We start from the raw sequence: 13,536 nt of genomic DNA, 5'->3' as shown, positions 1-13,536 counted from the left end.
CTGCCTGTGTCCTAACTCGCACCAAGTCCCACTCACCTATCACCCATTTGCTCGCTGACTTACATTGGCTCCAAATCAAGCATCGTCTTGATTGTAAAATTCTCAGATTGTTTTCAAATCCCTTCATGGACTCTCCCCTTCCGATCTCTAATCTCCGCCAATCCCACAACGCTCCGAGATCTCTGCATTCTTCTAATTCTGGCCTCTTGTGCATCCCTGATTTTAATCGCTCCACCATTGGTGTCCATGCCTTCTTTTTTTATTTATTTTATTTAGAGATACAGCACTGAAACAGGCCCTTCGGCCCACCGAGTCTGTGCCGACCATCAACCACCCATTTATACTAATCCTACATTAACCCCATATTCTCTACCACATCCCCACCATTCTCCTACCGCCTACCTACACTAGGGGCAATTTACAATGGCCAATTTACCTATCAACCTGCAAGTCTTTGGAGGTGGGAGGAAACCGGAGCACCCGGCGGAAACCCACACTGACACAGGGAGAACTTGCAAACTCCGCACAGGCAGTACCCAGAACTGAACCCGGGTCGCTGGAGCTGTGAGGCTGCGGTGCTAACCACTGCGCCACTGTGCCGCCCAAGGTCTGGAATTCCCTCCCTAAATCTTTCTGCCTCACCACCTCACTTTCCTCATTTAAGACGCTCCTTAAAACCGACCTCTTTGACCAAGCTTTGGGTCATCTGATCTAATATCTCCATATGTGGCGGTCATATTTTATTTTATAATGCACCTATGAAGCGCCTTGGGATGTTTTATTACGTTAAAGGTGCTATATAAATATAATTTGTTGCTCTTGTTGAAATAGTGCCATGGGATCTTTTACATCCAACTGACAGGGCAGAAGGAACCTCACTTTAACATCTCAGGGATGGCACCTCTGACAGTGCAGCATTCCCTCGGTACTGATCCTCTGACAGTGCAGCACTCCCTCGGTACTGATCCTCTGACAGTGCAGCACTCCCGCGGTACTGATCCTCTGACAGTGCAGCACTCCCGCGGTACTGACCCTCTGACAGTGCAGCACTTTCTCGGTACTGAGCCTCTGACAGTGCAGCATTCCCTCAGTACTGACCCTCTGACAGTGCAGCACTCCCTCGGTACTGATCCTCTGACAGTGCAGCACTCCCGCGGTACTGATCCTCTGACAGTGCAGCACTCCCGCGGTACTGACCCTCTGACAGTGCAGCACTTTCTTGGTACTGAGCCTCTGACAGTGCAGCATTCCCTCAGTACTGACCCTCTGACAGTGCAGCACTCCCGCGGTACTGACCCTCTGACAGTGCAGCACTTTCTCAGTACTGACCCTCTGACAGTGCAGCACTCCCTCGGTACTGATCCTCTGACAGTGCAGCACTTTCTCGGTACTGACCCTCTGACAGTGCAGCACTCCCTCGGTACTGATCCTCTGACAGTGCAGCACTCCCTCGGTACTGATCCTCTGACAGTGCAGCACTCCCTCGGTACTGATCCTCTGACAGTGCAGCACTCCCTCGGTACTGATCCTCTGACAGTGCAGCACTCCCTCGGTACTGATCCTCTGACAGTGCAGCACTTTCTCAGTACTGAGCCTCTGACAGTGCAGCACTCCCTCGGTACTAATCCTCTGACAGTGCAGCACTTTCTCAGTACTGACCCTCTGACAGTGCAGCACTCCCTCGGTACTGACCCTCTGACAGTGCAGCACTCCCTCGGCACTGACCCTCTGACAGTGCAGCACTCCCTCGGCACTGACCCTCTGACAGTGCAGCACTCCCTCGGCACTGACCCTCTGACAGTGCAGCACTCCCTCGGCACTGACCCTCTGACAGTGCAGCACTCCCTCGGCACTGACCCTCTGACAGTGCAGCACTCCCTCGGCACTGACCCTCTGACAGTGCAGCACTCCCTCGGCACTGACCCTCTGACAGTGCAGCACTCCCTCGGCACTGACCCTCTGACAGTGCAGCACTCCCTCGGCACTGACCCTCTGACAGTGCAGCACTCCCTCGGCACTGACCCTCTGACAGTGCAGCACTCCCTCGGTACTGACCCTCTGACAGTGCAGCACTTTCTCAGTACTGACCCTCTGACAGTGCAGCACTCCCTCAGTACTGACCCTCTGACAGTGCAGCACTTTCTCAGTACTGACCCTCTGACAGTGCAGCACTCCCTCAGTACAGTCAGTGGGGATTTTGCATTCAGGTTTCTAGAGTGGGATCTGAATCTATAATCTACCAGCTATGGCTCAGTGGGTAGTACCCGTGCCTCTGAATCAGAAGCTTGCGAGTTCAAATCCCTCTCCAGAGTCTTGACCCTATGATTTAGGCTGACACTGCTGGTGCAGTACTGGTGGAGTGCTGCACTGTTGGCCATGCTGTCTGTTGGATGAGACATTAAACTGAGGCCTGGTCTGATTGGTGGATGTAAAAGATCCCATGGCACTATTTAAAGGATTTCTATCTGGTGAGCTGGTCAGTATTTGCCCCTCAATCAACAGTGCAGGATTAGATTCACCTGGCTATTTGTGGCATCTTGCTGTGCGCTAATTGGCTGCTACATTAAAACAGCGAGCAGGTTTCAAAAAGTACTTCATTGGCAGTTCTGATGAAGGGTCACTGATCTGAAACGTTAACTCTGTTTCTCTCTCCTCAGATGAACAAAGAAAATTACAGCACAGGAACAGGCCCTTCGGCCCTCCAAGCCTGCGCCGATCCAGATCCTCTATCTAAACATGTCGCCTATTTTCTAAGGGTCTGTATCTCTTTGCTTCCTGCCCATTCATGTATCAGTCTAGATACATCTTAAAAGACGCTATCGTGCCCGCGTCTACCACCTCCGCTGGCAACGCGTTCCAGGCACCCACCACCCTCTGCGTAAAGAACTTTCCACGCATATCCCCCCTAAACTTTTCCCCTCTCACTTTGAACTCGTGACCCCTAGTAATTGAATCCCCCACTCTGGGGAAAAAGCTTCTTGCTATCCACCCTGTCTATACCTCTCATGATTTTGTAAGATGCTGCCAGACCTGCTGAGTATTTCCAGCACTTTTTGCTTTTATGTATTATGTTAGTACTGCATTGGCTGTAAAGCGTTTTGAGAGGTTCTGAAAAGTGCTATTTAAATGCAAGTCTTTTTAAAAAGAAAATTCAGCCTGCTGACTCAGAGGACAGAGTTGTTACTCATGAGTTACTGTGAATAGTTTTAATTTTTCACAGCCTCCAAAATGTTCCACTCCTGGTTTCACTGTGTTCCTCAGTTACTCACCAAATCCACGAGTGTCTGCGGCTGGGAATGGGATTGAACTGCAGGCGCCGGAGCCTGTTCCCCAGAGACTCCATCTCTCAATCACCTCCCTCTGCTTTTCCCCAACTCAGAGACGGAACTGGCCGAAATTCGGCATCTTCCTTCCCGGGATATTCACCGGGACACGGTGCAGGATGAGGAAGTTGGTCTTGAGTTGTTTTTCCAGCAGCCGATCGCTGGGCAATTGAAGAGGCTGATTGTCCCGGAGATGTTTTGTTGTGTGTGTGTGTCTTTAACTATCCGCAGCTCATTACCTGCCTGCAAAGCGCCCACACGCAATTTATGAGCAAACTGCCCAATCCTCCAGGATATGGGAAAGATACAGACCACACCTGGAATTCCTACAGCTTCCAGGAACCGCAGCCTGAGCGGGGCTTTGCATCACATCCCAACACACCGAGGCCGGAAAAGACTAATCACTGCGAAAACTTTCTCCAGTCTCCTGAACTTTCCCGGGGCTGCAGCAGGTTTTTTTCATCGCCAATCTGGACAGCTTTAACCAAACTCCGTCCAGATTTCCGGGTAGGACAACGTTCATGCAGTTAGGAAGGAGAGACAAGACTCCACTCCTCTCCCTGTTAATGCTCTCTTCTGACAATCGGTGATCTATTTGCTTCTTGTGCCACCTGAAATCCCGCTCATACCATCAGCTCCTTTACATTAAAATGCCATCGCCAATTTCCTCAGCTCTCGGCAGTTTTACCAAAACTTCAGCTGCTCTGTAACCTGATGCCTTTCCCTTCTCCACAGCCTCAAATATCAGATCTCTCTTCCTTCTACAATGTTTCCCTGTCTACTGCGCTGCAGAGGGTGAACTGTGCTGTTCATTTGATATTAAGTCTCCCACTGCCCCCTCTGAGCAAGTGGCTGAATAAATATCCCCCTCCCCCTGTCCCCTCCCTCTCCAGCTCTGTTTTCCTGGTGTGTGGAGAATTTTCCTCTGTATGTCTGAACACTGACACATGGGCAGTGGGCTGTACAATACTGGAATTTGCATTTTACTGACAGGGAAGAGGAAAAAACTGAGACCACTCTCATGTTGCAGGCTGGACTAACCCGAGTGTGTAGATACAGGACTAACCCGAGTGTGCAGAGACGGGACTAACCCGAGTGTGCAGAGACGGGTCTAACCCGAGTGTGCAGAGACGGGTCTAACCCGAGTGTGCAGAGACGGGTCTAACCCGAGTGTGCAGAGACGGGTCTAACCCGAGTGTGCAGAGACGGGACTAACCCGAGTGTGCAGAGACGGGACTAACCCGAGTGTGCAGAGACGGGACTAACCCGAGTGTGCAGAGACGGGACTAACCCGAGTGTGCAGAGACGGGACTAACCCGAGTGTGCAGAGACGGGACTAACCCGAGTGTGCAGAGACGGGACTAACCCGAGTGTGCAGAGACGGGACTAACCCGAGTGTGCAGAGACGGGACTAACCCGAGTGTGCAGAGACGGGACTAACCCGAGTGTGCAGAGACGGGACTAACCCGAGTGTGCAGAGACGGGACTAACCCGAGTGTGCAGAGACGGGACTAACCCGAGTGTGTAGAGACGGGACTAACCCGAGTGTGTAGAGACGGGACTAACCCGAGTGTGTAGAGACGGGTCTAACCCGAGTGTGTAGAGACGGGACTAACCCGAGTGTGTAGAGACGGGACTAACCCGAGTGTGTAGATACGGGACTAACCCGAGAGTGTAGAGACGGGACTAACCCGAGAGTGTAGAGACGGGACTAACCCGAGAGTGTAGAGACGGGACTAACCCGAGTGTGTAGAGACGGGACTAACCCGAGTGTGTAGAGACGGGACTAACCCGAGTGTGTAGAGACGGGACTAACCCGAGTGTGTAGAGACGGGACTAACCCGAGTGTGTAGAGACGGGACTAACCCGAGTGTGTAGAGACGGGACTAACCCGAGTGTGTAGAGACGGGACTAACCCGAGTGTGTAGAGACGGGACTAACCCGAGAGTGTAGATACGGGACTAACCCGAGTGTGTAGAGACGGGACTAACCCGAGTGTGTAGAGACGGGACTAACCCGAGTGTGTAGATACGGGACTAACCCGAGTGTGTAGAGACGGGACTAACCCGAGAGTGTAGATACGGGACTAACCCGAGAGTGTAGAGACGGGACTAACCCGAGTGTGTAGAGACGGGACTAACCCGAGTGTGTAGAGACGGGACTAACCCGAGTGTGTAGAGACGGGACTAACCCGAGTGTGTAGAGACGGGACTAACCCGAGTGTGTAGAGACGGGACTAACCCGAGTGTGTAGAGACGGGACTAACCCGAGTGTGTAGAGACGGGACTAACCCGAGTGTGTAGAGACGGGACTAACCCGAGTGTGGAGAGACGGGACTAACCCGAGTGTGGAGAGACGGGACTAACCCGAGTGTGGAGAGACGGGACTAACCCGAGTGTGGAGAGACGGGACTAACCCGAGTGTGGAGAGACGGGACTAACCCGAGTGTGGAGAGACGGGACTAACCCGAGTGTGGAGAGACGGGACTAACCCGAGTGTGGAGAGACGGGACTAACCCGAGTGTGGAGAGACGGGACTAACCCGAGTGTGGAGAGACGGGACTAAGCCGAGTGTGGAGAGACGGGACTAAGCCGAGTGTGTAGAGACGGGACTAACCCGAGAGTGTAGATACGGGACTAACCCGAGAGTATAGATACAGGAGTTCAGCTGGGTCAGGATTGACTAAGTGGTTGCAGTGGGAGGCAGGATTTCAATCTTTAGTTTACACTCCCATTTTCTAAATGAACGCTCTGCCTTCCAGGGGCTAAATATAACATCCGAGAATTTTTTCCATTGACTAGCCCATACCATAACTTCCTAGTGATAAGGGAATGTTTGTTCAAAGAGAGAAAAAGAATGCAAGTGGAGAATGTGCAGGATTTTGTTAACCCTTCCAGCCATTCATAGAGACTGTAAGAAGCCCAGGTTCCAAACCCTAACCTGTGCTGCGTTGAGGAACTTGATCTCAAGTGTCAGCCCGGCCTCAGTGTGGTGGCACTCTCATCTCCAAGTCAAATCCCACTCCAGAGACTTGCGTGCAAAATCCAGGCTGACACTCCCAGTGCACAGAGGGAGTGCTGCACTGTCAGAGGTGCCCTCATTTGGACAGGGCATTAAACCAAGGCTCCGTCTGCCCTCTCAGGTGGATATAAAAGATCCCCTGGCAACTATTTTGAAGAAGAACAGGGGCATTCTCCCTTGTATCTATCCCTCAACTAACAGTATTAAGAATAGATTATCTGGCCATAATCACATTGCTGTTTGTGGGAGCTTACTGTGCACAAATTGGCTGCAGCGCTTTCTGCATGACATCAGTGACTACGCTTCAAAAAACGTATTTCATTGGCTGTAAAGCACTTTGGGACGTGCTGAGTGTGTCAAAAGCGCTCTAGAAATGCAGGTCTTTTTTTTTGTTTTCTGACCTTTGAAATTGTCCTATCACAGGGCAATGCTCTTGGATAAAGGGATGACCTGGGACTGAGCTGTATGGACCATCAAAAGGCCCTAGTTGAATATTCACAGCCCACTCCAGGACCTCCTACATTGCTGGAGGTGGCGTTGTTCAGGTGAGATGTTAAACTGAGGCCCCATCTGCCCTCTCAAGTGGATGGAGATGATTCCAAGGTGCCATGTTTCCTATATTACAAGAATGATTCCACTTCAGAAAAGTACGTCATTGGCTACAAAGCACTTTGGGGCATCCTGAGGTCATGAAAGGTGCTATGTAAATGCAAGTTGTTTTGATTTTGGACGAGGGAAAGGAAGATAATCAGCAAAGGGCTCCTTCTTTCATTTGATCCCCAGTGACCTTGCTGGAAAGTTCAAAGTGCACAGTCATCAGGGCAGCATAGGGTTAGGGTTGAGGTTGGGTTTGACTCTCCTCAACAATGCCCATTGACTGTCATTGACTAGACTCACACATCACAAGTGGGCCCTTAGGTGAGGTTCTGAGGAACCATCTTTATCTCAAGGGAGGCTGGAATATCACTAGATCGTTACCATGCCTCCAAGATTAGATTATGAGCAGAAATTACATAAACTAGGCTTGTATTCCCTGGAACACAAGAGGTGATCGGAATTGAGGATTATATAATTTTTGAAAGGATCTGATAGGGTAGACAGAGAGAAACTTCTCCCACTGGTCAGGCAGTCCAAGACAAGGGAACATAATCTTAAAATCAGAGCCAGGCCATTCATGAGAGAAGTTAGGGAACACCACACAAAGAGTGGTAGAAGTGTGGAACTCTCTCCCACAAAAAGCAATAGATGCTAGTTCAATTAATCATTTTAAATCGGAAAGCAATAGATTTTTGCTAGACAAGGGTATAAAAGTATATGGATCCAAGGTGGATGGATGGAGTTACAGTACAGATCAGCCATTGTCTAACTGAATGGTGGAACAGGCTCAAGGCGTTAAATGGCCTCCTGTTTCTCTGCTCCTATTTCAATTTGTAAAGGACTAAATGCCTGTCTCAGGTGCAGGTCATTGACACCCATACTTCAGCCACTGCCAATATGGCAGGCTGTACATTTCCATTAAGGAGAATGCGTGCAAACACTGCCAACCATACGATCATACGAATTAGGAGCAGAAGTGGGCCAATTAGCCCATCGAGCCTGCTCCGCCATTCAATAAGATGATGGCTGATCTGTTTCTGTCTCGAATTCCACACTCCCATCTGCCCCCGATAACCTTTGATTCCCTTCCCTAACAAGAATCTATCTACCTCCGCCTTCAAAATATTCAATGACCCCACCTCCACCACCTTCTGAGGCAGAGAGTTCCAAAGTCGCACAAACCTCAGAGAAAAAAATTCTCATCTCTGTGCTAAAAGGGTGACCCCTAATTTTCAAACAGGGCCCCCTAGTTCTGGACTCCCCCACAAGAGGAAACATCCCCTCCACATTCATCTTGTCAAGACCGTTCAGGATCTTATACACTTCAATCAAGTCTCCCCTCGCTCTTCTAGAAAACTCCAGTGAAAACAAGCCCAGTCTGTCCAACATTTCCTCATAAGACAGCGCGTTCATTCCAGGTATCATTTGTATGCTTAGGTGCCTGTGCTTCCAATGTACATTACACTGTATCCCCCATGTTTATAACATGTATTGAGCCCGTCCTGTTCATCAATGGCCAATTTCCGTGAGATAAAACAGACATTAGGACCTCTCATTTACACAGGTAAGGAGGGATATAATGCTATGCTAGGCGGCTGCCAGCGTCGCCTGTCAAATAAGTGAGGTATAGAATCAGCGAGGTTAATGGAGGGAATTCCAGAGCTTAGGGTCCAGAAATATGAAGGCACAGCTGCCAATGGGGGAGTGAAGAAAATCCAGGAGGTGCAAGAGGCCAGAATTGGAGGTGCACAGAGATCTTGAAAGGTTGCAGGACTGGAGGAGGTTACAGAGATCAGGAAGGTTAAGACTCCTCCCCGCCCTTCCCTCTGTCAACACAAATGATCAGAACCGGAAAACAAAGGCGAACAGGAACAATCAACTGAGACACCACTGATGTCAATGGTGATAGCGTCAATATCACACTATCATCACAGAGTCAGCATACCTTTAGGCTTCTGAACCCAGCAAACAAACATGCAGGAGTTTGTGTGAAGTGACACAACCTATAGGGAAGGGAGTGCCAAACTCAAACAAGGAATACAAGATTGGTGAGTAACCCAAGGATTGGGAAATGCAATGCATCTCTTACATAATCTGCAATGTTTAATTTCTGTGAATAAGTGGCGGGTGTTATACCATTGGGTTTTCATGTTGCCCTTTCACCTCTGTCATTCAGAAAGCAACAAAAGCCTGTTCAGCAGTCAAACTAAAACTGATAATGTAAGACTGGCTGTGATTTCAGAGCTTGTGCCAAGGGGAAACAAATAGTTACACAGGCTTTGAAACTTAAATGGTACTTTTACCCAACATTCACTTATATTCTCTTATCCCCTCAATTCAACATACATACTCCCTCAGTTAATGCCAACTTTCTCCCTTCCCACTCCCCCTCCCCCTCAGTTAATCCTTTCTGAGTATTTATCCAATTCCCTTTTGAAAGTTACTAATGTAGCTGCTTCCACTGCCCTTTCAGGCAGTACATTCCAGATCATAACAACTTGCTACGTTAAAAAAAGACTCCTCCACTGGTGCTTTTTCCAATTATCTTAAATTTGTGTCTTCTGGTTACCGACCCTCTCACCAGCAGAAACAGTTTCTCCTTATTTACTCTATCAAAACATTAAAAAATTTTAACACTACTATTAAATCTCCCCTTACCCTTCTCTGCGCTGTGAATTCTGTGATTCTGAGCTTCTCCATATCTAAAGTCCCTCATCCCCAGTAGCATTCCAATACATTTCCTCTGCACCTTCTCCGAGACCTTTACATCCTTCCTAAAGTGCAGTGCCCAGCACTGGACACAATACTCCAGCTGGGGCCTAACCGGTATTTTAAAAAGTTTTTGTATTGTTAATTGTATATTTTTTGTATTTAATTGTAAGCAGGTGGTGGGTATTAGCTGGAAATTCACTAATGCCCCTTTAAATAGAATTAGACTGAAACTTTTTTTATTCGTTCGTGGGATGCGGACATCGCTGGCCAGGCCAGCATTTATTGCCCATCCCTAATTGCCCTTGAGAAGGTGGTGGTGAGCTGCCTTCTTAAACCGCTGCAGTCCTTGGGGTGTAGGAACACCCACAGTGCTGTTCGAAAGAGAAATCCACGATTTTGAACGGCGACAGTGAAGGAACGGCAATGTAGTTCCAAGTCAGGATGGTGTGTGACTTTTTTTTTAGAGATACAGCACTGCAACAGGCCCTTCGGCCCACCAACTGTGCCGACCAACAACCACCCATTTATACTAACCCGACAGCAATCCCATATTCCCTACCTACACTAGGGGCAATTTACAATGGCCAATTTACCTATCACCTGCAAGTCTTTGGCTGTGGGAGGAAACCGGAGCACCCGGCAAAGACCCACACGGTCACAGGGAGAACTTGCAAACTCCGCACAGGCAGTACCCAGAATCGAACCCGGGTCCCTGGAGCTGTGAGGCTGCGGTGCTAACCACTGCGCCGACTTGGAGGAGAACTTGCAGGTGGTGGTGTTCCCATGTGTCTACGGCCTTTGTCCTTCTAGGTGGTAGAGGTAGCGGCTTTGGAAGGTGTTAAGGAGCTTCGGTGAGTTGCTGCAGTGCATCTTGTAGATGGCACACACTGCTGCCACTGTGCATTGGTGGTGGAGGGAGTAAATGTTGAAGGTGGTGGATGGGGTGCATCAAGTGGGCAGCTTTGTCCTGGATGGAGTTGAGCTTCTTGAGTGTTGTCGGAGCTGCACTTATCCAGGCAAGTGGAGAGTATTCCATCATACTCCTGGCTTGTGCCTTATAGATGGTGGACAGGCATTGGGAAGACAGGAGATGCGTTACTTGCTGCGGGATTCTGAGCCTCTGATCTGCTCTTGTAGCCACAGTATTTACATGGCTGATTCAGTTCAGTTTTTGGTCAATGGTAATCTCCAGGATGTTGATAGTGGGGGATTCAGTGATGGTAATGCCATTGAACATCAAGGGGAGATGGTTAGATTCTCTCTTGTTTGAGATAGTCATTGCCTGGCACTTGTGTGGCATGAATGTTACTTTCCACCTATCAGGCCAAGCCTGGATGTTGACCAGGTCGTGCTGCATCTGGGCATGGGCTGCTGCAGTATCTGAGGAGTTGCGAATGGTGCTGAACATTGTGCAATCATCAGCGAACATCCCCACTTCTGACCTTATGATGGAGGGAATGTCATTGATGAAGCAGCTGAAGAAGGTTAGACCTAGGACACTACCCTGAGGAACTCCTGCAGTAATGTCCTGGGACTGAGATGATTGATCTCCAACAACCACAACCATCTTCCTTTACGCTACGTATGACTCCAACCAGCAGGGAGTTTTCCCCCTGATTCCCATTGACTACAGTTTTGCTAGGGTTCTTTGATACCATACTTGGTCAAATGCTGCCTTTATGTCAAGGGCAGTCACTCTCACCTCACTTCTGGAATTCAGCTCTTTTGTCCATGTTTGGACCAAGGCTATAATGAGGTCAGGAGCTGAATGGTTGATGGATGAATAGGTGCATGATTGTAATGTGTACCTCTGTAAATAAATGCTTATTTAAGTGTTTAAAGATTGGCTACAGTTCTATCCTTCACCACCTGTCTTTCTGGAGTATAACAAGTATAACTTGGTTGTGATACAAATGAACCATGGGCCCTCTCCACTCAGTCACACGCTTAGTGCTAAGGAAACAATTTTGGCCACACAACATAGCAGAATCTCCAGGTCCCACAAGGATTTTCACCTAGACAACTAGAACCACATCCATTCGTGCCAGAAATTGGCCATGAGGGCAGAGGGACCTGGTCTATTAGCAGGGGCACTCAGGTGGGAGAGCAACTGAGGGGAGGTAGTGATGAGCTTGGTCACCTCTGATTTCTATAAGGAAAACACAGATGGGACTCACAAAACACTGGTGATGGAGCATGTATGTCTCTGTCTCTCTGAGAATTGGTCTCCAATCCAGAGGAAGCATAAGATTGTTTGATGGGACAGTGTAGAGGGAGCGTTACTCTGTATCTAACCCAGTTTTTTTGTTACCTACAGGGCTACAGATTAAGAGCTGTAAAATGGAATTAGACTAGATAGCTCTTTTTCAATTGGCACATGCACAATGGGTTGAATGGCCTCCAACTGTGCCTTACACATTTCTATGTTTCTACGTTTTGACATGTCTATGCCCTTGGAAAGTTTGATGGGGACAGTGTAGAGGGAGCTTTACTCTGTATCTAACTGGTTTTTTTCGTCTTTTGTCTGGGTGTGTTTGATGGGTCAGTGCAGAGGAAGCTTTATTCTGTACCTAACCCCTTTTATTATTGCTTAGCACTGTCAGCTGAGGCTCATTGCTGCAATCAGCAGTCAACACTCCAACTAGGCATTAACCAACCCCATTGTTTTTTATTTTCTTCGTGCTGTACTTATCCTGGGAGTGTTTGATGGGACAGTGTAGATGGACCTTTACTCTGTATCTAACCCAGTTTTTTTTTCCTGTCCTGGGAGTGTTTGATGGGGACAGTGTAGAGGGAGCTTTACTCTGTATCAAACCCAGTGCTGTACCTGTCCTGGGAGTGTTTGATGGGACAGTGTAGAGGGAGCTTTACTCTGTATCTAACCCAGTGCTGTACCTGCCCTGGGAGTGTTTGATGGGACAGTGTAGAGGGACCTTTACTCTGTATCTAACCCAGTGCTGTACCTGTCCTGGGAGTGTTTGATGGGACAGTGTCGAGGGAGCTTTACTCTGTATCTAACCCCATTTTTTTTTCTTCTGTACCTGTCCTGAGAGTGTTTGATGGGGACAGTGTAGTCGGAGCTTTACTCTGTATCTAACCCGTGTTCTACCTGCTCCTGCCCTCATAGGTTTCAAAGTTCCATGGCTCACGGGTTGAAAACAAGACATAAAATAAAATTGGAGACTGCAGGCAGTGAAGAAGGGAAGGACTCTCAGTACAGAATGCAACACTTGTGGTGTCAGGTTCTAACCTGCAGCTGGTAGTGTGAAATGATGCAGCAAAGCAGAAAGTCGACACTCCTACGTCTATCCCTCAACTTCCTCTTGTTTACTGATTAATTCCACACTATTCACAGGTTGCTGTGCAGGAACAATCAACACAGTTAAGGAAGTGCAATTAACCAACGCTAGTTGGTTTGGTCAAACCAGCTCCGAGAACAATAAATGCTCATGTTTCAGGCAGTTGAGCTCAGGCTTTTAAAATATCATTAACTTTGAACGGTGTTTTTACAGTTCATTTACTCGGTTTTATGAGAGATTTTTGTTCGTCGGTCCTCAGGACATCCCAAGACGCTTTACAGTCAACCATGTACTTTTGAACTGCAGTTACTATTGTAATGTAGGAAAGCCAGAAGACAATCTACACAGCAAGATCTCACAAGTGACAATGAGATAAATAGTCGGATAGTGTTTTTTATGTGATGTTGGTTGAGGGGCAAATATTGCCCATTTCCCCATTCCTGATGGGTGCTCCTGGGTGTTGGCAAACTATTCAACAGTGTGGGCCGTTTAAGAGAAAAGCTGTAACGTGCCTTAGTTGGTTCTATGGGTAGCACTCTCTTCTGTGAGACAGAAAGTCATGGATTTAAGCCCGCTCCAACAAC

At 48.5% G+C, this 13,536-nt stretch overlaps 1 protein-coding gene across 5 annotated transcripts in view; it reads right to left on the bottom strand.

Annotated features, from left to right (window-relative positions):
- The window catches only part of LOC137351532 (3',5'-cyclic-AMP phosphodiesterase 4C-like), a 326,565-nt gene that overhangs the window by 110,184 nt on the left and 202,845 nt on the right, over nt 1-13,536 (bottom strand). Inside the window, exon 1 of one of the 5 annotated variants that reach the window (XM_068016023.1) lies at nt 3,270-3,358. The exons of the other annotated variants lie outside the window; for them this stretch is intronic. Coding sequence (XP_067872124.1) covers nt 3,270-3,343 — 74 coding nt within the window. The 5' untranslated portion in view covers nt 3,344-3,358. Of the gene's footprint in view, nt 1-3,269; nt 3,359-13,536 lie in introns of those variants that run through there. 5 annotated transcript variants of the gene reach the window in all.

Source organism: Heterodontus francisci, chromosome 36, assembly GCF_036365525.1.
Source record: "Heterodontus francisci isolate sHetFra1 chromosome 36, sHetFra1.hap1, whole genome shotgun sequence".
Taxonomy (NCBI): Eukaryota; Metazoa; Chordata; class Chondrichthyes; order Heterodontiformes; family Heterodontidae; genus Heterodontus; species Heterodontus francisci.
This window is presented reverse-complemented; position numbering and strand designations above follow the sequence as displayed.